Source organism: Leptonychotes weddellii, chromosome 10, assembly GCF_054177405.1.
Source record: "Leptonychotes weddellii isolate Sample4059 chromosome 10, ASM5417740v2, whole genome shotgun sequence".
NCBI lineage: Eukaryota > Metazoa > Chordata > Mammalia > Carnivora > Phocidae > Leptonychotes > Leptonychotes weddellii.
In genome coordinates, this window is record NC_138378.1 from 78,398,711 (window position 1) to 78,424,342 (window position 25,632).

General features: G+C 37.7%; 1 protein-coding gene and 2 pseudogenes across 1 annotated transcript in view; 2 read left to right on the forward strand and 1 right to left on the reverse strand.

Annotated features, from left to right (window-relative positions):
* The window catches only part of ALMS1 (ALMS1 centrosome and basal body associated protein), a 180,857-nt gene that overhangs the window by 101,191 nt on the left and 54,034 nt on the right, over positions 1-25,632 (forward strand). Inside the window, exons 12-15 of the mRNA XM_081797285.1 lie at positions 152-277; positions 18,351-18,521; positions 21,386-21,523; positions 24,903-25,073. Of these exons, the coding sequence (XP_081653411.1) occupies positions 152-277; positions 18,351-18,521; positions 21,386-21,523; positions 24,903-25,073 (606 nt within the window). The remainder of the gene's footprint in view (positions 1-151; positions 278-18,350; positions 18,522-21,385; positions 21,524-24,902; positions 25,074-25,632) is intronic.
* On the forward strand, positions 7,593-8,677 carry LOC102725555 (S-formylglutathione hydrolase pseudogene; annotated as a pseudogene).
* Positions 22,981-24,501, reverse strand: LOC102727766 (aurora kinase A pseudogene; annotated as a pseudogene).

Consider the following 25,632-nt stretch of genomic DNA (forward strand, 5'->3'; position numbering starts at 1 on the left):
TTACATGCTCTTCCAACTGAGCCAGTGAGGCACCCTGATATATCCCAAGAATCTTGTACAGTGCTTGGCACATGAAAGGCACTCAATATTTAATCAGTGAATTAATAAATGTTTTCTTATTAATTGTTCTGATCTTTATTTATCTCCTTAGCCCAACCTTCACTGTTGCCATATAAGCCTCCTGGTAGTACGAAGATGTACTATGTTCCACAATTAAAACAAATTCCTTCATCTCTGGATTCCAGATCAGATACCACCATTGAGAGCTCACACTCAGGTATTATGCATAAATTATTCAGAATTTTATTTTTTGAAAATTTACTTGTGGATTGGCTGGTTAATTCTAGAATGACATATGAAAGCTCAGTGATATTTAATCCTTCAGTGAAATACGGAGCTTTTCATGTCTCAGTCTCTGGTTCAGAAAAGTGAGTTATTTGGTGAGATGTATTATGTAAATGAAAACATTTAATAAGTATTTAATGAAAAAAATTGTATGGGTAAAATGTTTGTTTGGGTTAGTGGACTTCATTTCAGACAAAGGTTTCCAAGTTTTTTCTGTTCACAGTGCCCTTAGTATTTTGGTAATTTTTTTGTTCTCATTATGTAGAACACATATAAACACAAGAGGTATTTTTTCAAACAGCTGTAAGTTATTAAGACATAAATACTTACTGTTTTGATCTAACAATAAACAAAAATATTAGGTATTTCCTTTTAGTTTTAGGTTTTGAAAGAAAATATTTTACTTTGTTTATAAATAACCACAGTTACTTACTAATGCGATATGTGCAGCTGTTAGAACACCGTACAGCTTCTCAAGCCTTGAGATGAAATTTTACACAACCACAGTTATTTGCTGCTTTTACTACAGAAATTGTCAAAAATCTAGTGCAAAGATACAACAGCATTGAAAGGAATGTGGCATTATCTAATATTGAAACTTTAAACTACTTTGAGCTAGTAGCTTGTGCACTGTATACTAGATACCAATTATCACTGTTGTTTCCACAGAATCTTAAAATATCCCAAGTACCCCTATGAGATCACCACAGGGGAACTGCAGATTTAGAAAATGAATAGCACCCCATGCAGCAATTCAATAAATATTTCCTGTGGGGATTTTAAGATAAGAATACTGAGTTGGTGTGGTGTAGGGTTTTGATTGATGGAATAACATTTAGAGTGGTTCATAGGAGATGACTCGGTTCAGTTTAGATAAAAATTTTTTTCATGATTTGTCAGTAGACATCTTTATATGTGTAGAAATTGCACACAAATGAGGAATTTTCCCTAGTCTTAGGCAGATTTTTTGGGTTAACTTTAAGAGGACCAAGCAAGTATCTAATGGTAACTAAGTTAAAGTGCCTGGTACAACTGCTTCTAATTCCCCACTATGATGCTACTGAAAAAAAGAACCATAAAAATGCTCATATTACCAAATGATAGGATTAATTATTAAGCCTATAACCAAGAACTAGAAGAAATTTCCACTGCATGCAAGGCTATGATTTTAAAAACACACTTAATGGAGATTTATTCCTGGGTTGCAAGGGTGGTTCAATATTTACAAATGAATCAATGCGATACATCACATTAATAAAAGAAAAGAACCATGTGATCATTTTCAATAGATGCAGAGGAAGCATTTGATAAAGTACAACATCCATTCATGATAAAAACCCTCAACAGAGTAGGTTTAGAGGGAACATACCTCAACATAATAAAGGCCATATGTGAAAAACCCACAGCTGATATCATCCCAAGTGGGGAAAAACGGAGAGCTTTTCCTCTAGGGGCAGGAACAAGACAGGGATGTCCACTCTCACCACTTTAATTCAACGTAGTACTGGAAGTCCTAGCCTCAGCAATCAGACAACTCAAAGAAATAAAAAGCATCCAAATCAGCAAGGAAGAAGTAGAACTTTCACTATTTGCAGATGACGTGATGCTATGTATAGAAAACCCAAAAAACTCCACCAAAAAACTGCTAGAACTGATAAATTCAGTAAAGTCACAGGATATAAAATTAACATAGAAATCTGTTGCATTTCTATATACCAATAATGAAGCAGAAGAAAGAGAAATTAAGGAATCAGTCTCATTTACAGTGGCACCAAAAACAGTAAGATACCTAGGAATCAACCTAACCAAAGAGTTGAAAGACCTGTACTTCGAAATTGAAGATAACACAAAGAAATGGAAAGACATTCCATGCTCATGGATTGGAAGGACAAATACTGTTAAAATGTCTATACTACCCAAAGCAAACTACACATTTAATGAAATCCCTGTCAAAATACCAGCAGCATTTTTCACTGAGTTAGCACAAACAATCCTAAAATTTGTATGGAACTACAAAAGACCCCAGATAGCCAAAAAACAACCTTGAAAAAGAAAAACAAAGCTGGAGACATCACAATTCCAGACTTCAAGTTATATTACAAAGCTATAGTAGTCAAAACAGTATGGTATTGGCACAAAAATAGCTACATAAACCAATGGAACAGAATAGAAAACCCAGAAATGAAGCCTCAGTTACATGGTCAGTTATTCTTCGACAAAGCAGGAAAGAATATCCAATGGGAGAAAGACTGTCTCTTCAATAAATGGTGTTGGGAAAACTGGACAGCAGCATGCAAAAGAATGAAACTGGAACACTTTCTTACACCATATACAAAAATAAATTCAAAATAGATTAAAGACCTAAATGTGAGACATGAAACCATAAAAATCCTAGAACGGAACATAAGCAGTAAAGTAATTTTTTTAACATCAGCTGTACCACCTTCTTTCTAGATATGTCTCCTGAGGCAAGGGAAACAAAATAAAAAATAAACTATTGGGACTCTATCAAAATAAAAAGCTTCTGCACAGGGAAGGAAACAATCACCAAAACTAAAAGGCAACCTACGTAATGGAAAAAGATATTTGCAGATGACATATTTTTATAAATATATATATGAAGAACTTATAAAACTCAACACCCCAAAAATGAATAATCCAATTAAAAATGGGCAGAAGGGGCGCCTGGGTGGCTCAGTTGGTTAAGCGACTGCCTTCGGCTCAGGTCATGATCCTGGAGTCCCGGGATCGAGTCCCGCGTCGGGCTCCCTGCTCAGCAGGGAGTCTACTTCTCCCTCTGACCCTCCTCCCTCTCATGCTCTCTGTCTCTCATTCTCTCTCTCGCAAATAAAAAATAAATAAATAAATAAATAAAAATGGGCAGAAGACACGAATAGACATTTTTCCAAAGAGGATATGCAGATGGCCAACAGACGCATGAAAAGATGCTTAACATCACTGATCATCAGGGAAATGCAAATCAAAACCACAATGAGAGATCACCTCACACCTGTCAGAATAGCTAAAATCAACAAAAAACAACAGGTGTTCGTGAGAATGTAGAGAAAGGGGAACCCTTTTGCACTTTTAATGGGAATGCAAACTGGTGCAGCCACTCTGGAAAGCTGTATGGAGGTTCATCAAAAAGTTAAAAATAGTATTATCCTATGATCCAGCAATCACACTAGTGGGTATTTACCCAAGGAATACAAAAATACTAACTTAAATGGACATATGCACCCTTCTATTTATAGCAGCATTATCGATAATAGCCAAATTAGGGAAACAGTCCAAGTGTCCGTTGATTGATGAATGAATGAATAAAGAAGATGTAGTACAGGGGTGCCTGGGTGGCTCAGTTGGGTAAGCATCTGCCTTTGGCTCAGGTCATGATCTCGGGTTCCTGGATGAAGCCCCGTGTTGAGCACCCTGCTCAATGGGGAGTCTGCTTTTCCCTCTGCCCCTATCCCTGCTCGTGCTCTCTCTTTCAAATAAATAAAATCTTAAAAAAAAAAAAAGAAGTGGTGTATATATACAATAGAACATTACTTAGCCATAAAAAAAGAATGATATCTTGCCATTTGCAACAACATGGATGGAGCTAGAGAGTATTATGCTAAGCAAAATAAGTTAAAGAAAGACAAATACCATATGATCTCACTCATGTGGAATTTAAGAAACAAAACAAATGAGCAAAGGGATTAAAGGGGGGACAAACCAAGAAACAGACTCTTAACTAAAGAGAACAAACTGATGGTTACCAGAAGGGAGGTGGGTGGGGGGATGGATTAGATAGGTGATGGAGATTAAGGAGGGCACTTGTGATGAGCACTGGTGAGGTGTGGAAGTGTTGAATCACTATATTGTATACCTGAAAGTAATATTACACTCCATATGAACTGGAATTTAAATAAAAACACACTTAATGGGGAAAAAAGACACAATCATTTAATGGCTACCAGAAAGGAAACTTTGATCACTCTTTCACTTTCAATCCCCAGTTCAGAAGACAGAAAGATGCCTGTACCAGTAAAACTCTGATCAGATGTCTCAGTAGTTTTTGAGGCCTCTATTGTGCCACTATATGTTTATGTCCCTAACTCTCATCTAGTTGGAGACAGTAATTTTGAGAAAAATTGGACAGTGGTGGAAAGAGAAAATAATTCAGGGATGGTACATTGTATCCTGAGAAATAATGTCCCTGTAAATAAAGTACCGAATACATCAATAAGGCAGAAGGAGATCCAATAACTATACACACACACACACACACACACACATACACACTTCAGATTGTAGTTTTCATGTTCTCCATCTATTCTGAGAATGGGGGAGTTGACCATAGTAAGATCCTTTCTTAAACCAGTAGAGCTACTCTAGATGAAAACCTAGGAATTATTCTAATAGCTGTTAATTAATATAACATGCATCTATATATATGAGAAGGAGCCAATTAATGTTTGGGGCCAAGGGTAAGTCATATACCATTAGTAGCAAATATTTGGGCCAGATAGATTTTTCCTCAACTGAGAATGAATAAACATTTAAATTAATGAAATCCCTAAAATATAAACAAGGCAAAGGTAACAGATCAATGAAAGAAAGAGATCAATATTAGAAATTTATGTATTATGCCCAGTAACATTCTTAAGTAGAACAAGACTCTATTTATATTAGATAGTAAGTTCTGAGACATGTCTTTTTTTTTTTTTTTGGTAAGTCATTTTATACCTCATATCAGTATTCATTTTAGACATTCAAATATTTATATATTGATAATCACTGTATAGGAGCGAAAAGCCGGAGGGAGAGAACTGGATGGACCATTTAAGGAAGTGGGGCATTACAGCAGAGAAAATGGTGGAGTAAAGACCTAAGATTTCGCCCCTTGGTAAAAGCAACAAAAATTGGCAAAACTTCAGAAAATTTTTCCAAAATTCTGGAAATTAACCAAAGGCTTACAGCAGCCCAATGAACATTTATTCAAGAGAAATGGCTGTGTCTTGGTAAGAACAGTAAGCTTTGTGGCATTTAACATCCCCTAGTCCCATCCTCACACTCAGCTCAGTAATAACCTTGAAAAATATCAGCCTGCTTTCCCAGGACTGGAGGGACTAGAACAGAGCCACACCTGTTTCAAAACTTCATTCCCAAAGAATTGTCAGTATTTGATCTGTCTGGTGGTTCCCTGGAAGATGCCATTCAAAAGACCTGTCTTTATTTAATCTCATTCAGAGCTATCCAGTGTTAAAAGCCTGTGTGTGGGTGTGTGTGTGCATGTGTGTGGGTGTGCATGGGGTGTTTGTCAAGAACATTTACAGGCAAATGTTTTAGTGTTATAATGCCTGAGGTGATAGGCAACAACTGAGGCAAACAATAGACTAACCCAAAGCTTAAAGGTAAAAACCAAGGATGAGATGTCCATAGATGTTTAGAAAAGCTTTGACAGGGGTGCCTGGGTCGCTCAGTTGGTTAAGCATCTACCTTTGGCTCAGATCATGATCTCAGGGTCCTGGGATCAAGCCCTGCATTGGGCTCCCTGCTGAGCGGGGAGCCTGCTTCTCTCTCTCCCTCTGCTGCTCCCCCTGCTTGTGCTTTCTCACCTGCTCGCTCTCTCTCTCTGTCAAATAAATAAAATCCTTAAAAAAAGAAAAGAAAAGCTTTGACATATTCCTGGGACTCTAGAAGACTGTTTACATGCATAGGCCTATGTGTATTCTCAGGGAAGACCTGAAAAGACCCTACCCTTTATCTCTGGTTGTGCTTCAGTCTCTCTGTAAGAAGAAAAAGAAGGCTAAGGCGAGTTGACAACTGCCTGGCTCAAAGTTGAAGGCATGCCCTGATATGCACGAAAAACCCCTTTGCAAATCTTCCTGATTTACTGGTTCTAGGTGTTTAAGGAAATCTTTGTTTAGGCATTAACTGACCACTAAACTAGTTGAGTAGAAACTTGAATAGATTTTACAGAATTCATTCAGAGAAGTTGCTTTAAAAAACAACATAAAGCAACAACAGCAAACTTTGGGGAGTGGATAGAATCTGATTTCTGAGATTACCATATTTTATTATTTAAGATGTTAAGTTTTCAACAAAAAAATTACAAGCTATGAAATTAAAAATGAAAAAATAGGATTCATAGGCAAGAAAATAACAGTTTAGGAATTGTCTCTAGGAAATTCCAGATGTAAGACTTAATTAGCTATTTAAAATATGTTCAAAGAACTAAATGAAACTATATCTAAAGAACTAAAGAGGGGCGCCTGGGTGGCTCAGTTTGTTAAGCGTCTGACTCTTGATTTTGACTCAAGTCATGTTCTCAGGGTCGTGAGATTGAGCCCCACATCGGGCTCTGCACTGGGCATGGAGCCTGCATAAGATTCTTTCTCTTACTCTCCCTCTGCCCCCTGCTCCTACTCATGTGCTTGCTCACTCACTCACGTGCTCAAAAAATAAATAAATAAAAACAAAGAACTAAAGTATGAGAACAGTGTCTTAACCAAATAGATAATATCAACTAAAAGTTATGAATTACAAAAAGAAATCCAAAGAGAAATTCTGGAGTTGAAAACACAACAAATAGAATTTAAAATTCACTAGGAAAGCTCAGTATCAGATTTGAACAGGCAGAAGAAAGGATCAGTGAACGTGAAGATAGGCCAATTGAGATTATTCAGTGTGAGAAACAGAAAAAAAAATGAAGAAGGAACAGAATCTCAGAATCCTGTGGGACACCATCATGAGTACTATTTACATAGAATGGGAGTTCCAGAAGGAGAGACGATGAGACTGAAAGAATGTTTGAGAAATAATGACAAAAACTTCCCAAATTTTATAGCTACTATTAATCTATACATCTGATAAGCTGAAGGAAACCCAAACAGGATAAACTTAAAGAGATCCACAATTAGACACATCATAAACTGTTAAAAGACAAAGATAAAGAGAGTGTTGAAACCAGCAAGAGTACAAGGGATCCTCAATAAGATTAATAGCTGATTTCTCATCAGAAACCTTGGAGGCCAGAAGGCATTGCAATGATGTATTCAAAGAGCTGAAAGAAAAAGAAACTATCAACCAACAACTCTCTATCTAGCGGAACTACCCTTCAAAAAATGAAGGAGAAATTAAGACATTCTCAGATAAACTGAGTTTATTGGTAACAAACAGACCTATAGGAAATACTAGGGATTCTTCAGTGGACACTACCAGTAATTTGAATCCATATTAAAAATAAAGAACACTGGTGCCCGCCGCCGCCAATCCCCGAGGATCATCTATCCTTTGGTGCAGGCAAAAAAGCAAGTAGCAATTGGTCAGGAGAAGAATGGCATTGAAGCAGATTTCCAGCAACAAGTGCTTTGGAGGATTGCAGAAAGTTTTTGAACATGACAGTGTTGAATTGAACTGCAAAATGAAATTTGCCATCTACTTACCACCAAAGGCAGAAACTGAAAATGCCCTGCACTGTATTGGCTGTCTGGTTTGACTTGCACGGAACAAAATTTTATATCAAAATTTTATATTTTATCATCAAGCTGCCTCCGAACATGGCCTTGTCATCATTGCTCCAGATACGAGCCCTCGTGGCTGCAATATTAAAGGAGAAGATGAGAGCTGGGACTTTGGCACTGGTGCTGGGTTTTATGTGGATGCCACTGAAGATCCTTGGAAAACTAACTACAGAATGTACTCTTATGTAACTGAGGAGCTTTCGCAACTCATAAATGCCAATTTTCCAGTGGACCCCCAAAGGATGTCTATTTTTGGCCACTCCATGGGAGGCCATGGAGCTCTGATTTGTGCTTTGAAGAATCCTGGAAAGTACAAATCTGTGTCGGCATTTTGCTCCCATTTGCAACCCAGTGCTCTGTCCTTGGGGCAAAAATGCCTTTAGTGGATATTTGGGAACAGATCAAAGTAAATGGAAGGCTTATGATGCTACCCATCTTGTGAAGTCCTACCCAGGTTCTCAGCTGGACATACTAATTGATCAAGGGAAAGATGACCAGTTCCTTTCAGATGGACAGTTACTACCTGATAACTTCATAGCTGCCTGTACAGAAAAGAAAGTCCCTGTTGTTTTTAGATTGCAAGAGGGTTATGATCATAGCTACTACTTCATTGCAACCTTTATTACTGATCACATCAGACATCATGCAAAATACCTGAATGCATGAAAACTTCAGGTAAGAGGATTTGTTCAAGATTATATAAAATTTGTTCAAGATTATAAAAAGAAAAATGATTTCAAGACATTGGATTTCATAGTGCTAACAGTGCATCATTCTGTAGTTGAATCACTTTCTGAATAAATACGTAAAACCTGAAAAAAAAAAAATAAAGAACACTGGTAAAGATAGCTACACAGGTAAATAATAAAAGACAGTATAAATAATGTATTTTTGCTTATAATCCATTTTTTTTCGTACGACTTTAAAGACAAATACATAAAACAATAGTAATAAATCTCTGTTGTACAAAAATGTATAGCGATATTGCTTATGAAAATAATAGCATAAAGAAGGGAGGAGACAGAGCTATACAAGAGAAGAGTTTTTGTATACAGTTGAAATTGGTATTAATCCAAAAAGATTGTTAATTTATACTAAAATGTGAGTCGTAACTCCTGAACAACCACTAAGAATATAACTCAAAAATATATAATAAAAGACTCACTGTAGGAATTAAAATGCTATACTAGTAAATATCTATTTAGCACAGAAGAAGACTCCACACCAGGCACCCCAGACATGGGGGACCCGCACTGGGAAGATAAATCCCCATAACATTTGGCTTTGAAGACCAGAGCGGCTTAACTTCTCAAGTTTTGACAATCACTGGGGCTTAACACCATGAACTTTAAAAACAAGCAGGCTCTGCTTTGGGATAGCCAGAGGGCAATAGGAAACTGAGTCCCCACTTTTAAAGGGACAGCACAACAGCCTTTCTGAGATACAGTATAGAAGCAGTAGTTTGGAAAATGCCTAGAGGATATGGGAAGATCTATTTACTAATCTCAGGTGTGCTGTAGGAGCAAGGATCTTTAGATTTCTCCAAGAACAAAAGAGCTAGTGCCATTTCTCTTCCCCATCCGCAATCCTAGATACATGCACATTTGCTGGAAGAAGCATGAACACTCTCCACCTAGTTTTGTTAATAGGATGCCCCACTCCCATGTTGTACCCCCATGGATCTGCCCCATCGAAAGTGCTCTCAGCAGAAGTTCTCCAAAAGCTTCCAGGTCTTCTCCCACAAGCATACCAACACATACCTAACTTTGCTAATAGTGTGTCCTGCCCCCACATTCTCCTGTGGATTTGCTCCATCTGACCCGCTCTTGGCAAAGTCCATCCAGAGTGGCACCAGAAGTATGGCATTGTGCAAGTAGCCCCAACAGGGACCAGGACCACTTCAAGGTGACTCCTGCCCTGGGTAGAGACAAAGATAAATACACACACCAGTTCAACTGTGGGCTGGGAGCAAACATCTGGTCTGACTGCAGGCCTTGCCCACCAACAAAAGCCTCTCAGGGGACAACACAAGGAGAGCACCCTGCAGTTCAGTGCAACTGCAGCTCTAGCAAACATCTGGTCTTACCCAACTCAACCACAAGGCAGCCCCAAACTGGCCCCTAACAACATAGAGACTAAACCTGCCCACTACAAGCAAAGAGACCCGTTGCAGCTGACCAGACTGAAGGCAAACATGGCTTAACCACAATAGTAGGACCCATGCAATACATGTAGGAGACACCCCTGAAGCGCCAGTTTCTGGTGAACAGGGAACATTGCATTGCATGGCACTACAGGACCTCTTCTTCATAAGGCAACTCACTATCAAGAGCAGAAGATGTAGCTGACTCTTCTAACACAGAGAAACAGAGTTAGAAAAAGTGAGATAGAGGAATATGTCCCAAATGAAAGAACAGGACAAAATCACAGCAAGAGAGCTAAACAAAATGGAGATAAGCAATATGCCTGATAGAAAATATAAAGTAATGGTAATAAAGATATTCACTGAACTTGAGAAAAGAGTGGCAAATCTCAGTGAGAAAATATAAAAAAGAATCAATCATTGATGAACTCAAAAATACACTAGAGAGAATAAATAGTAAACTAGAGAACACAGAAGAATGGATCAGTGAGCAATGGAAGACAGAGTAATAGAAAGCAATCAAGTTGAACAGAAAATAGAAAAAAACAATAATTATAATGAGAATAGGTTAGGGAAACTTAATGATGCTATTAAGCATGACATTCACATTATAGGGTCTCAGAAGGAAAAGAAAGGGAGCAGAAAATTTATTCAAAGAAATAATAGCTGAAAACTTCTCAAATCTGGGGAAGAAAACAGAAATCCAGATCCTAAATATAAGAAATAAATGGAACAAAATATGTATTTATTGGGAAAATTATATAATTCAATGATTTATGGACCCAAGTGCATAGTTGTTAAGCAATATGGCAACAAAGAGATTTTCACAAATATACAGGAGCTCGAAATCGTACTCTACCTTCATACTGTCTTTTTTTTTAATTTTTAATTTTTAATTCCAGTTTAGTTAACATACAGCGTTATATTAGTTTCAGGTGTACAACATAGTGATTCAACAATTCTATACATCATTACTCAGTGCTCATCATAATAAGTATACTCTTAATCCCCTTCATTTATTTCTCCCATCCCCCGACCCACCTCCCCTCTTATATGCTTTATTTTAAATGAGTACCCTCAGTTATTTTTTTCAACAAGAACATTTTTTACTTGAAGCATACTTCAGAATACATGGTTCTAAAAGATATATATAAAATGTTCCATCCAAGAAAAATAGAATACACATTTTCTTCAAGTACACACAAAAGAATTCCCTGGTTAAATCACTTGAAAAGAAATATAACAAATATTACAGATTTAAGAAGACTGAAATAGGGGCACCTGGGTGGCTCAGATGATTAAGCGTCTGCCTTCGGCTCAGGTCATGATCTCAGGGTCCTGGGATCGAGTCCCACATCGGGCTCCCTGCTCCTTGGGAGCCTGCTTCTCCCTCTGCCTCTCTCTCTCTCTCTCTGTCTCTCATGAATAAATAAATAAAATCTTTTAAAAAAAAAAAGAAGACTGAAATATACCAAGTATATTTTCCAACCATGATGATATAAAACCAAAGATAGCGGGGCGCCTGGGTGGCTCAGTTGTTAAGCGTCTGCCTTCGGCTCAGGTCATAATCCCAGGGTCCTGAGCTCCCTGTTTGGTGGGAAGCCTGCTTCTCCCTCTCCCACTCCCCCTGCTTGTGTTCCCTCTCTCACTGTGTCTCTGTCAAATAAATAAATAAAATCTTTAAAAAAAAAACCAAAACCTAAAGATCAACAATAAAACAAAGCTGAAAAATCTACAATATAAATATGAAATATTGAATATGTAAATATTAGCACACTATTGCCCCAGCAATGGGCCAAATAAAAAATCAAATGGCAAATCAAAATTTATCTCAAAACAAAAGAAAAACACAATATTCCAAAACCTATGGGATGCAGCAAAAGCAGATGTTAGAGTGAAATTTATGCCATAAATGCTTGAAATATTAAGGGAAAAAGTTCAAATTAACAACATCGCACCCCAAGGAACTAGAAAAAGAAGAAATGTAGCTGCAATTTAGTAGAGGAAGGAAATAACAAAGAAAAATCAGAGATAAGTAAAATAAAGACCAGAATAAACAATAACATAAGATTGAAAGTAATGACCAGATTTTCATAAACAAACAAACAAAATTAGCAATGCTTTAACTACATCAACTAAGGAAAAAAAAAAAGAAGACTCAAAAACCAAAATGAGAAATGGAAGGGAAAAGGAGATAACCACAGAAATATAATGTAAAACAGGTTATAAACAATTATATACTAACAAATCAGATAACTTAGAAAAATACAACCAGATAACTCCTAAAAATGCAGAAATTATCAAGATTGCATCATGAATCTTGAATCCAAGAAGTTCCGAGGAAATCTGTTTAGACCAATAACAAGAATGAAAGTTACATCAGGAATCAAAAATCTCCCAGCACAGAAAAGCCCAAGACCCCATGGTTTCATTGGTGAATTCTACCAAACATTTAAAAAAAAATAATGACAATCTTTATCAAAATCTTAAAATAATGGAGGAGAGGAAACACATTCAAAATCATTTCATGAGGCCAGTACTACCCTGATACCATAGCAGGATAAAAACAATATAAGAACAAAAAAGTCTAGTTTGTCCAATATAAATTTTGCTGCTCCAACTTTCTTTTGACATCCGTTTGTGTGGTAAAGTTTTCTCCACTCCCTCACTTTCATTCAGCAGGTGTCTTTAGGTCTAAAATGAGTCTCTTTGGGGCGCCTGGGTGGCTCAGTTGGTTAAGCGACTGCCTTCGGCTCAGGTCATGATCCTGGAGTTCCGGGATCGAGTCCCGCATCGGGCTCCCTGCTCGGCAGGGAGTCTGCTTCTCCCTCTGACCCTCCTCCCTCTCATGCTCTCTGTCTCTCATTCTCTCTGTCTCAAATAAATAAATAAAATCTTTTAAAAAAATAAAATAAATAAATAAAATAAAATAAAATGAGTCTCTTTGTAGGCAACCTTCATACTTTCTTGAAAAATTAATTTGAAGACTCACCCAGCTGAAGAGGTGGCTCTAAATGAAGAGTTCCGGGGCACCTGGGTGGCTCAGTCAGTTAAACAGCTGCCTTCAGCTCAGGTCATGATCCCAGGGTCCTGGGATCGAGCCCCGCATCGGGCTCCCTGCTCCACGGGGAGCCTGCTTCTCCCTCTCCCTCTGCCTGCCTCTCTGCCTACTTGTGCTCTCTATCTCTCCATCAAATAAATAAATAAAATCTTAAAAAAAAATAAAATATAAAAAAAAAATAAATGACGAGTTCCAGAAAGAGTAATGAAGCAGTGGTGAACTTTGAAGCCAGGTTAACATAAGCACTCATCTAAATAGAAATTTTAGTTACAAGATGAATAAAAAATGTCAGAAGTAAATTTCGGGATGAAAAGCATGAAAACAAAAACCAATTTAGTTATATTCTTTGTGTTTAATAGAAGAGACCAAAGAAGTTTTATTTTATTCATGATTTGGTGATCAGATAGGTTAAAGAAGTTCTTAAAAAACTAATATGTTATCAAAAGCACAGGCAACAAAAGAAAGAAATTGGAGTTTATGAAAAATTAAAACTTTTGTATATCAAAAAACTATCAACAGAGTAAAAAGGTAATTCACAGAATTAGAACAAAATGCAAATCATATATCTGATAAGGGATTAATATTCAGAATATATGAAGAACTCTTACAACTCAACAACAGCCAAGAGTCTAATTTTAAAATGGGCACAGGATCTGAATAGACATTTTTCCAAGAAAGATACACAAATGGCCAAAAAAGAACATTAAAAAGATGCTGTATATTATTAGTCCTAAGGCAAATTGAAACCACAGTGAGATACCACTCCATATGCATTAGGATGGCTGTTATCAAACAGGAAATAACAAGGTTTGGTGGGGGTATGGAGAAAGTGCAACCCCTGTGTGTTGCTGGTGGGAATTTAAAAGGATGTAGCCACTACAGAGAGCAATGTAGTGGTTACTGAAAAAGTCAAACGTAGAGAAGTGCCTGGGTGACTCAGTCAGTTAAGTGTCAGACTCTTGATTTCGACTCAGGTCATGATCTCAGGATTATGCGATTGAGCCCCACGTCGGGCTCCATGCTGGGCATGGAGCCTGCTTAAGATTCTCTCTCTCCGTCTCCCTCTGCCCCCCTCCCCCACTGTGCACATGCTCTCTCTCTCTCTCTCAAAAAAAAAAAAATTAAAAATATTAAACATGGAATTACTATATGATCTAACATATACCCAAAAGAATTGAAAGCAGGGATTTGAACAGATATTTGTATGCTCATGTTCATAGCAACATTATTCACAATAGCCAAAAGGTGGATACAACTCATATCTATCAGCTAATGAATAAATACATAAAATGTGATACATATATGCAATGGAATATTATTCAGCCTTAAAAAGTGAAATTTGGCACATGCTACATTATTGATGAACCCTGAAGATATTGTGCTAAGTGAATAAGCTTAATCACAAAGGGACAAATATTCTAAGATTCCACTTACATGAGGTACCTAGAGTAGTCAAATTCATAGAGATAAAGTAAAGTAGAACAGTGGTTATCAAGGGTTGAGGGGAGGAGAAAAAGGGAGTTATCATTTAATAGGTCCAGTTTTGGTTTGTGAAAATGTGTGAATTCTGGAGATGAATGATATGATGGTTGCACATCAGTGTGATTGTATACTTAAAATTGGTTAGAATGGGGCGCCTGGGTGGCTCAGTTGGTTAAGCGACTGCCTTCGGCTCAGGTCATGATCCTGGAGTCCCGGGATCGAGTCCCGCATCGGGCTCCCTGCTCAGCAGGGAGTCTGCTTCTCCCTCTGACCCTCCTCCCTCTCATGCTCTCTGTCTCTCATTCTCTCTCTCTAAAATAAATAAATAAAATCTTTAAAAAAAAAAATTAGAATGGCAAATGTATATTTTACCACAATAAAAAAATGCTAGGGGCTCCTGGGTGGCTCAGTCATTAAGCGTCTGCCTTTGGCTCAGGTCATGATCCCAGGGTCCTGGGATCGAGCCCCACGTTGGGCTCCCTGCTGTGCGGGAAGCCTGCTTCTCCTTCTCCCACTCCCCCTGCTTGTGTTCCCTCTCTTGCTGTGTCTCTCTGTCAAATAAATAAAATCTTTTAAAAAAAATTTTTAATGCTAAAAAAAAATACTACCGGAAAAATTCTAATAGGATTTTTTTTTAATTTTTATTTATTTATTTGAGAGAAAGAGCACAAGAGAGGGGAGAGTCAGAGGGAGAAGCCGACTCCCGCCAAGCAGGTGGTCCAGTGGGGGACGCGGGACACAGGACTCAACCCTTGGACTCCGGGATCATGACCTGAGCCGAAGGCAGTCACTGAACCAACTGAGCCACCCAGGTGCCCCTCTAATAGAATTTTAAAACTTGATATCTATCTTCCAAATTACTGTTGAGTGTACAAAATTAGCAAAATAGCATAGAACAAGAACAGGAGGGACGTCTGGGTGGCTCAGTCAGTTGAATGTCTGCCTTCAGCTCAGGTCATGATCCCAGGATCCTGGGATCGAGTCCCACATCGGACTCCTTGCTCAGTGAGGAGCCTGCTTCTCCCTCTGCTAGCCACTCCCCCTGCTTGTGTGCTCGCTGTCTCTCTCTGAAAAAAAAATAAATAAAATCCTAAAAAAAAAAAAAAAAAAAGAACAAGAAACTTTAAGAAAATGTAAAGTCAAATGAATGGATTACAATGAAATTTTTTCACTATGATAAATTTAGCATACATTGCCATTTGGTCATATATGCATTTAATTTAAGCATGTTCAATTACATATACTTAACAAAAAAGAGAAAGCATATGTCTTTTAGCATAGACGTGCTAAAAGTGCAAGAGTTGGGGCGCCTGGGTGGTACAGTCAGTGGAGCGTGCAGCTCTTGATCTCTGGGTTGTGGGTTCAAGCCCCACATTGGGTATAGAGATTACCCAAAAATAAAATCTTAAAAAGGGTGTAAGAGTTGTGTGCAGTCTATATACTCTATGAACATATTATGATGAAATTTGAAATGGGTGATGGGAAACCTCTCTTCTCAAAGTTTACTGTTCTTGTTTGCCTTTTATAATAGTTTAAACAGCTTATCTTGATTCCCTGAGAATGATTCTAGAGTTGAAGTGTCTTTTTTTTTTTTAATTTTATTATGTTATGTTAGTCACCATACATTACATCATTAGTTTTTGATGTAGTGTTCCATGATTCGTTGTTTGCGTATAACACCCAGTGTCTTTTTGTTACAACATGGCCTCTCGACACAGGCCAGGCACTTCATCAGGTGCTCAGAAGCAGGCACAATGATTCGTTGCAAGCCAAAAGGAAAAAGTACTCTCTGGTGGATTTGTTGAGCCCATAGGATGTCAATTTCAACATGGTGCCTTCTTTAAGGAACCTTCCCGAGATAATTTCAACCCTGTATGGTTTTTCATTTTATATGCTGACTTTAAACTCTAGATTCCATTTAAAATTTATCTTGAATTGAGTGAAAAAAAAAACAGATATGAAACTACATATATTGCATTCCCTGTATATATTCATTCCAAAGCATATAAAACCAAAGTTTGGTTGTTTTGTTTTGTTTTTCTTAAGGTGACAAAAGCTTCAGTTCATGTTCTTTTTCTCTTCAACCCCAAAGTATTAAAGCTCTTATTGTGTTCCTGGCAAATACTATACTAGGTGCTACATTTACAGAGGCAAAATAAACATGGTCCCAAGTTTATGGAGTATGTGGAATGTTGTTACAGAGAGTAAACAAATAGACCACAAATAAATACATAATTACAAATGATAAGGGTTAAGAAAATAAAGTAGAACTGGATGAGAATAATAAGAGTACCCAGTTTAGTTTTAGGAGCTCCTGAAGGCCTTTCCAAGGAAAAAACTTTAGAGATGAGGTCTATAGGATAAAGATGGGTTAGGTAGGCAAAGAGTAGAGAATGACAAAATGGGCAGAGCTCCTGAAACAGGAAAGCGCTTGATGCATTTGACAAATGAGAATGCAGTGTGAAAAGCAGCTGAGAAAAAGCGCAATTTAATCTGTACATATGACCGAGCAGGCTTAGGATCCTTGCAGTCTGTCCTAAAAAATCCTTCATGACTTACATTTGCACTGTACTAATGAGACTGATACTCAGCTCTTATTGCCATATATATTTTAGGTGCTCAGAAATGTTCTTCACCTCTTTTTTATGGCATGGATAAACTTCTCTTATCAGTGGACATAGGAATATTGAAATGTTTTTTAAAAGAAAATAAAATTACTTTGCAATCTTGTATTTCTTTATCACATAAGATTTTCCTTTCAGTGTTTTATATCTTGTATTATTGTCAGATTAATCTTCCTAAAACATAGCTGATTACATTTTCCCTTCACTAAAATTTTCTGCAAACTCTGCTTTTTATTTTTTTTATTTTTTATTTATTTTATTATGTTAGTCACCATACAGTACATCATTAGTTTTTGATGTAGTGTCCCCTGATTCATTGTTTGCTTATAACACCCAGTGCTCCATGCAGTACGTGCCCTCCTTAGTGTTACATTTCATGTACAATAAAATTTGTACTCTTTAGCTTAGCTTGGGATTCCATGCTCTGCTGAATTTTGCCCTGAACAGTTATTTTTTATATTTCCCACCGCTTTCTTTAATGTATTCTATGATCTGGCTTGACCACAGAGTGACTGCTGTTCTTACATACTTTTTGCTTTCCTGCCTCCTTGTCTTTGCTCATGCTTCACCTCTGCCTAAAATGTCTTTCTTCCTTCTTCTGCATATTTCAAAAAGCCTACTTATTTTCCGAGTTACAGTCTGTATTCTCCTTTCTTTGAAAACCTTCCTGAACTGGAAATTCTTTCTTCTGAACTGATACTCTATATATTTTCTGTCATTTGCTTCTCTACCATGTATTGTTGCAATTTATTGTACATGTCTGACAGCTTCAATTTGAGTGACATTGCCTTCTGATCACATTACAACACTCCTATTGCAGTACCTTTTTAAATGGACCTTGAGAGCTTGTTTGGAGGTTCTAGCAGGGGAGCGCAGCTACTCGTATACCCTTGACCGAAGAATGGTCCTCCTCTATCGGGGAAGGTTGTCCTCTTCGACCGAGCGCGCAGCTTTGGGAGGGATGCACATGGAGCGGTGAGGGAGGAAGGGGACACCCGCCTAGCCAGCCAGATCAGCCGAATCAACCCTGGCGATCAATGGGGTGACAGATGTTGCAGCCAGATCGCCCTCACGTCCTGCAGTGCCTTTTTAATAGAAGCAGTTTAACAGGTAAATTTTTTTGTCTTTCTTCAACTTCATGTCTACATTTGTGTTAATTGTACTACTTTCCCACTTTTCTGTAGGATCCAATGATGCCATTGCTCCAGACTTCCCGGCGGAGGTGCTAGGCACGAGGGATGATGACCTACCAGTCACTGATAACATTAAACATAAAGAGGGGATCTACAGTAAGAGGGTGGTGGCTAAGCCAACCTTGCCAATGGGGGGAAAACCCCCTCAGAAAGATAATGCAGGTAACTGAATTGGCTTTGTATATTTTGTGGCCTTTTTTTTCCCCCCGGGTTATCCTAAATGAGAATATTGTCCAGTCTTTATCTTATTTCTGGTGTTATACAAACTTTTCTATTAGCTGTTTTATTGGGTATAAACAAGAAGGTAAAATAGTTACAGAATCTTTTAAAATGCTTCACAGATTTCTTAAACCTATTAATTTTATTTTCACTATGGGAAATAAAATATACTGCAACTTTTGAAGTGAAATACTATCTAATCGGGTATGTTTTAGAAACATAGGAAATCTTGATTAAAGTTGCTTCATGAATTTATCTAATGGTACAAACTAGTATTTTCATAGATTGGATTTTGCAAGAAAGTATATGGCTCACATAGTGTTCTAAAGTTTCTTTTCATTTTGCTGCCAACATTTAAAAATAAGATTTTGGACTTCCCTTGAAAAATGAGAATATCTGGTTACACTCAGCTTGCATTCCCCCATGGCAGTAATCACCTGCCCCTGATGCTTGGCTGTTCCCTGCAGAGAAGATGTACATTCTCGTGTTTGCTTCAAGTCCCCTCACTTCTCAGAGCCAGTCTGCTTCATTTGTCCACCTTATCTGTCTCGCCACTGTGGGTATTTTGAGTTTTCAACCCTATCCCCAGATATAGGCCCCACTCTTTTATGAAACTTTTTAATCTTTAAAGACCTACTTGATTTTTTTCCTCTGCATCCCTGACATTGTACTTCCCTAGTTGATACATGGTTGTATTTATTAAATGGAGACTCCAGTGGCCACTGAAAATTCTACATGTATAATTCCCTGTGTTGCTTTATTCCATTTACTGTTTTTAATCCTGTGCATAGCTATTAGCTAAATAGTTACTGCTGATCCCAGGGCAATTTTTAAACATAGTATAGCTCTATGTTCTAGTCTGGGTGCATATTGTTGATTAATACATGCAATAAAGTAAAAAAATTCAGAAACATCCTTGAAATTGATAAACTCTAAATTCAGCATAAAGGTTGCTACCCTAAAGACAGAGAATGTCATCTCTGAGGCTTTACACAGGGAATCATATCTGTAATGTTTTATTTCTTAAACTCTTTGGTAGACACATTATGTCTTTACTAAACTCTATCGCTTTTCTGATTTCTTTGTTGAAAAATATTCATACTTAGTGATGAGCTGAACCTCTTTTTGACCCATTGTAAAAACATAACCATTATTGTTATCCTAGTTGTTTTATTGGTGATTTTTAATATATTTAGTAACATATTTTACACTTGAGTTTTCTCATATAATAAGAAAGAAAGAGCTGATTTAAAAAAAAAAAAAACAATAGGGGCGCCTGGGGGACTCAGTCGTTAAGCGTCTGCCTTCAGCTCAGGTTGTGATCCCAGGGTCCTGGGTTGAGCCCCGCATCGGGCTCTCGGCTCCGCGGAAAGCCTGCTTCTCCCTCTCCCACTCCCCCTGCTTGTGTTCCCTTTCTCGCTGTCCGTCTCTCTGTCAAATAAATAAATAAAATCTTTAAAAAAAAAAAAAGATAAAAAAAAAACAATAAGGTAGATAAATCTTTAGCAAGTATGACCAAGAAAAACAGAAAGAAAATAGAAAATATTAAGCCATTTTAAAAGGATATAATTTCAGGAGGTTTTTAAAAATCGTAAGAGTACTATATATAAAATCTAGATGGTACAGATACTTTTCTAGGATGATGTGAAATATCAAAATTGGCTCAATAAGTGACAAAAACTTTGAATAAACCTAAGAACTCAAAAGAGTTGTTCACATCCACTTTTATACTTTGAAAAAGACAATTGATTTTTTTTTAACTGTTGTGTCAAACTGGTGAAGAACAGATTTCATTGAAAGTGGCATTTTAGGCTAAAATTAACAAGTTAGGAAACGACAGATGTTGGTGAGGATGTGGAGAAAGGGGAACTCTCCTACACTGTTGGTGGGAATGCAAGCTGGTGCAGCCACTCTGGAAAACAGTATAGAGGTTCCTCAGAAAGTTGAAAATAGAGCTACCCTACGACTCAGCAATTACACTACTGGGTATTTACCCCAAAGACACAAATGTAGTGATCTGAAGGGGCACCTGCACCCCAATGTTTATAGAAGCAATATCCACAATAGCCAAACTATGGAAAGAGCCCAGATGTCCATCAGTAGATGAATGCATAAGGAAGATGTGGTATATATAGAGAATGGAATATTACTCAGCCATCAAAAAATGAAATCTTGCCATTTGCAACGACGTGGATGGAACTAGACAGTATTATGCTAAGCAAAATAAGTCAATCAGAGAAAGACAATTATCACATGATCTCACTCATATGTGGAATTTAAGAAACAAAACAGAGGATCATAGGGGAAGAGAGGAAAAAATAAAACAAGACAAAACCAGAGAAGGAGATAAACCATAAGAGACTCTTAATCGTAGGAAATAGACTGAGGGTTGCTTGAGGGGGTGGTGGAGGGAGGGTTGGGATAATTGGGTGATGGGCATTAAGGAGGGCATGTAATATAATGAGCACCGGATATTATATAATACTGATGAATCACAGGCCTGTACCTCTGAAACCAGTAATACATTCTATGTTAATTAATTGAATTTAAATTTAAAAATAAAGTGGTATTTTATTTAAACCATCATTGTACACAGAAAAATAGGAAAAGCTTTTCAATTTATGTTGTAAACCCACCATAACTGTCACAACTTAAAAGCTGTGATGGGGCCTAGGAGATGCTTTTTTTTCTTAATATATAAAGAGGTTTGGGGTTTTGTTTGGACTTTTTTTGGGGGGTGGTTTACTTGCCTCTTGCGTTTATTGTCTTTTCCTTCTCCATGGAATTACATGATGTCATTATTCCAGATGCCCAAGTTCAAGTTTCCATCATTGGGGATGAAGACGTCTCAGATAAAAACCAGAAAAAGGAGATCTACAATAAAAAGGCAGTGACTAAGGCTGCCCAACCTGAAGAAAAAGAATCCTTGCAGAAAACCACTGAAGGTAACTGAACTGGATTATCTGTGTATTATTTTCTTCTGGCCTTCTAAAATGAGTATAAACAGAAAAGTATTCTCTGTTCCCTTACTGTCTTCAGCCCTTCTCTGTCTTGCTCATATGTGAAATAGAGTATTAGCTGCAATTTTTTGGTATAGATTGGCAGGTAAAATTAACATTTTTAAAGCTCTTAAGACATTTCTGGACAACTTTGTGACTATAGTACACAAGTTAATCTCATTACCAGAAATTCACATAATGGACTTTACTGATAAAAAATGCAGTTCCACAAGATGCTCTCTTTAATACTATTGTTGTACATAAACCTTTTTCTCTAGGAATTCAGCTTGTTTACTTCTTAAGTACGTATCCAGTTAATTTACTTCAGTGGGATTATGCTGATTAAAAATGACTATAATAGTGTGTTAAAGTTAGGATTTGTTTTGGCTCTGAGAGATAAAAACAAAAACAAAGTAACACTGGCTTAAAGAAGACAGGAAATTATTTCTCTTTCTTTTAAAAATCCAGATGTGGACTCCACTGTATCAAGGAACAAAGCTCTTTCTCTCCTGTTGCTCCAACATTTTTAGCCTCCATTCTCCTGCATTAGCCATCAGTCCTGTATTCTAGCCAGCAGAAAGGAAGAAAGGGAAAGAAAAAAGTATATTCCTTCTTTAAATACTTCTCAAATGTTACGTGTACCATTCCCCTTCCATTCTATTGGCCGGACTTAAGTCACACATTCATACCAAGCTGTGTTGCCAGGAGGCTGGGAAATATAATCTTTATTCTGGTAACCATATGCCCAGTGAAGTCAAGGTTCTAATTTTTTTTTTTAATACAAAAATCTTCATTTTCGCATGTGAAAGAAAGAATCACATGTTCATTCTGACAGCTTTACCAGGCTTGGCCATCCAGTAGGTAACACACACCCTTAGTTACTTGGAAGGTTATAGCATGGCTCTTTAAGTGATCAAGTTGGAGCAAAGTGGTCACTGTCCCCCCAGTTGAACCCCAGCTTCATCTTCCACAAGGACACCTTACTCAGAAGAAGCTGTGGGGTGGCTGCAATTGAACCTTGTCTCCAGATTATGAAACCAGTGAAGTCAGCAGGAGTCTCGTGGCTTCTTTCATTTCAGATTGTCATGTTTAATGAAGTGAAACTTTCTGAGTAGGGAGACCAGAGTACTACCTGCTCAGTAAAACAAACAAACAAGAAAACAACTCTGTAGTGCTCTAGATTGCAGGCAGGCAGCAGTAAGATAAATGTCAGTAGCCTGTTCTGACAGATTATACAGCAGCCCTGGCTCAGGGATTTCTCTCCCTGCAAGGTTTTGTTGTTGTTGTTTTTTTTAAGATTTTATTTTTTTAAGTCATCTCTATACCCAGTGTGCAGCTGGAACTTACAACCATGAGATCAAGAGTCGCATGCTCTACCAACTGAGCCAGCCAGGCACCCCTCCCTACAAGGTTCCTAAGATTGAAAGATTCTCTGGCTTAATGTCTCCATGAATATCTCTTTGAATGACAGTAAGACAGGGCATTTGCCAGTCCTGTTATAGAAGAGTAGCAGTCCTCTGCTCATCAGACTGACTGTTTGTGACGTTCTCCATAGACAGATCCAAGGGGTGCCTGTTCTAGAATTAGGTAAACTAGTAGCATCATAGAAGTAACCATACAGTCTGAAAATATTTGGATGTCTAAGGTGGGATTCGATTTCTGCCTCTCTTCTCAGCTGATCCTTACCTCTTATTTTCTCCAGTTGAGTTTTAAGTAATACTTTAAGAGCTAGGATACACTTGCTTTGTTTTTCTCTCCCCAAATAAACATTATCAAAATTTCTTTTACCCAGCAGGCCACCAAATCAAAATCTTCCCAAAGCCCATTGTTTTTTATTGTTGTTGTTGTTTTTTAGATTCTTCATTTTACTGTTTTGACATGAGTTCCTTTTTCAGAATTATTTCCAAGGGCTGATAGCTAGGGCTGCTCTTGGGGGTATTATTCAGGGACCTAGGGATAGGACTAGGGATACTGGTTGCCTGTAGTTGCTTCTGTTTCAGATTCTGAACTAGTTAATGACTGGAAACGAGCTTTTGTGCTCCTGAAGGAATGCACTTGGAGGAATTTGAAGGACACAAGATCCCCTCAACCTGTCCACTCTATTGTCAGGGTTTTATTTTAGAGGAAAGGAAAATGGATTTCAGAGGACAGCTGGTAGTCTCTGCCAGTATTATAAATAGAAACATTTTGGAGCATAATTAGCCACTTCTCTTTTTTTGTGTATTGCTTGTTCTCGTAAGTTAAGTTATATTCTGGACAACATTTCAAAATTTTACCCCCCTTTTTTTCTGTTGTTTAATGAATGTTCTAGTAACAGATCTCACAATCAGAAAGTTTTTATTGCCCTTAAGAATAAAATCTAGGGCGCCTGGGTGGCTCAGTCGTTAAGCGTCTGCCTTCGGCTCAGGTCATGATCCCAGGGTCCTGGGATCGAATCCCACATCGGGCTCCCTCCTTGAGGGGAAGCCTGCTTCTCCCTCTCCCACTCCCGCTGCTTGTGTTCCTGCTCTTGCTATCTCTGTCTCTGTCAAATAAATAAATAAAATCTTAAAAAATAAAATAAAGTAAAATCTAAACTCTTTTAGTACAGTCTTTCAGAATAGTAAAATCAGCTCCCAAACAACTTTTTAGATACCTCTTTTCCTTATAAATTCTATATTCAAATAAACAATATACTTGCTCTATTTCTTAGATGTTCAGTTGCTTTCCTGACTTTCTTGTTTTCATATGTAGTTACCTTTGCCTAAAATACCTTTCTCTTTCTGAATCAGTGTATCCCAGGTTAGCTATCTTCTAACACCCAAATCAGTTGTTATTTTACTCTAGAATTCTTTCATGATCCTCCTAGCTAGAAGTAGTTTCTCCCTTTTTGAGTACATACATTTCTTACTCTTATGCAGTAATTCTTTTACTTTGTATGACATCTGTTTATGTATATCTTTTATTTATTTTAGAGAGAGAGAGTGCATGCACATGAGATTGGGGGAGGGACAGAGGGAGGGAATCTTTAAGCAGACTCCCCTGCTGAGCACGGAGCCTGATGGCAGGGCTCAGTCCCACCACCCTGAGATCATGACCTGAGCCGAAATCAAGAGTTGGATGCTTAACCAACCATGCCTGAGCCACCCAGGCACCCCATGTTTTTGTATATTTTTTAACTCCAGTATGGATTAATAGTTTCTAAACACATTTCTAAATGGTCTTTTTATTTTTTTTCTTCAATACCAGTAATAGTGCCTTTCACATATTAGATGCTTGAGAGGTATTTTAAAATATTTTTTTGTCAACTTCTTGTCTGGATACTGTGTTAATTTACCTCTCTTAGGTTCCAGTGGTGCTGCTGATGCAGAGCACTCAGCTCGACTACAAGACCTAAAGACTGAAAGTCTACCAGACACTAAAGCCATTAAACAGAAAGAGGAGATCCATAGTAAGAGGACAGTTCCTAAGGAATCCTGGACAAAAGAAAAAGAATCCTTGCAGATAGATATTGCAGGTAATGGGATTGGGGCAGGGGGGTGGGGTGGGGAGTACAAGGGGAGTGACAGAGAGTGAGAAAGAGACAAGGCCTGTGTTTGTGTGTTTCCATTTTATTCTTCTTTTTTTTGAGATTTATTTATTTGAGAGAGAGAAAGCATGAGCAGTGGGAGGGGCAGAGGGAGAGGGAGAGAGAGAATCCTCAAGCAGATTCCCCACTGAGCGTGGAGCCCAATGTGGGGCTCAATCCCAGAACCCTGAGATCATGACCCATGCCAAAATCAAGAGTCGGATACTCAACTGACTGATCCACCCAGGTGCTCCCCATTTTATTCTGATAATAACATTGCCTCACAATTTAAATAGAGATCCATTTTTCTTTTTCTTCTTTTTTTTCTTTCTCATGTAAATCACTTCATTATGTAAAATAATTATTACCTCTGGGAAAAGATACTGTGAACTTAGAAACAGGATTACAAATAAATACCTAAGGCTGATAATAATAGAAGTATCATGTCTCAGTACTGAAACAGGGGAAAACCTAAAATCTGAAGGCATTGCGGAAGACCGTGATAAAG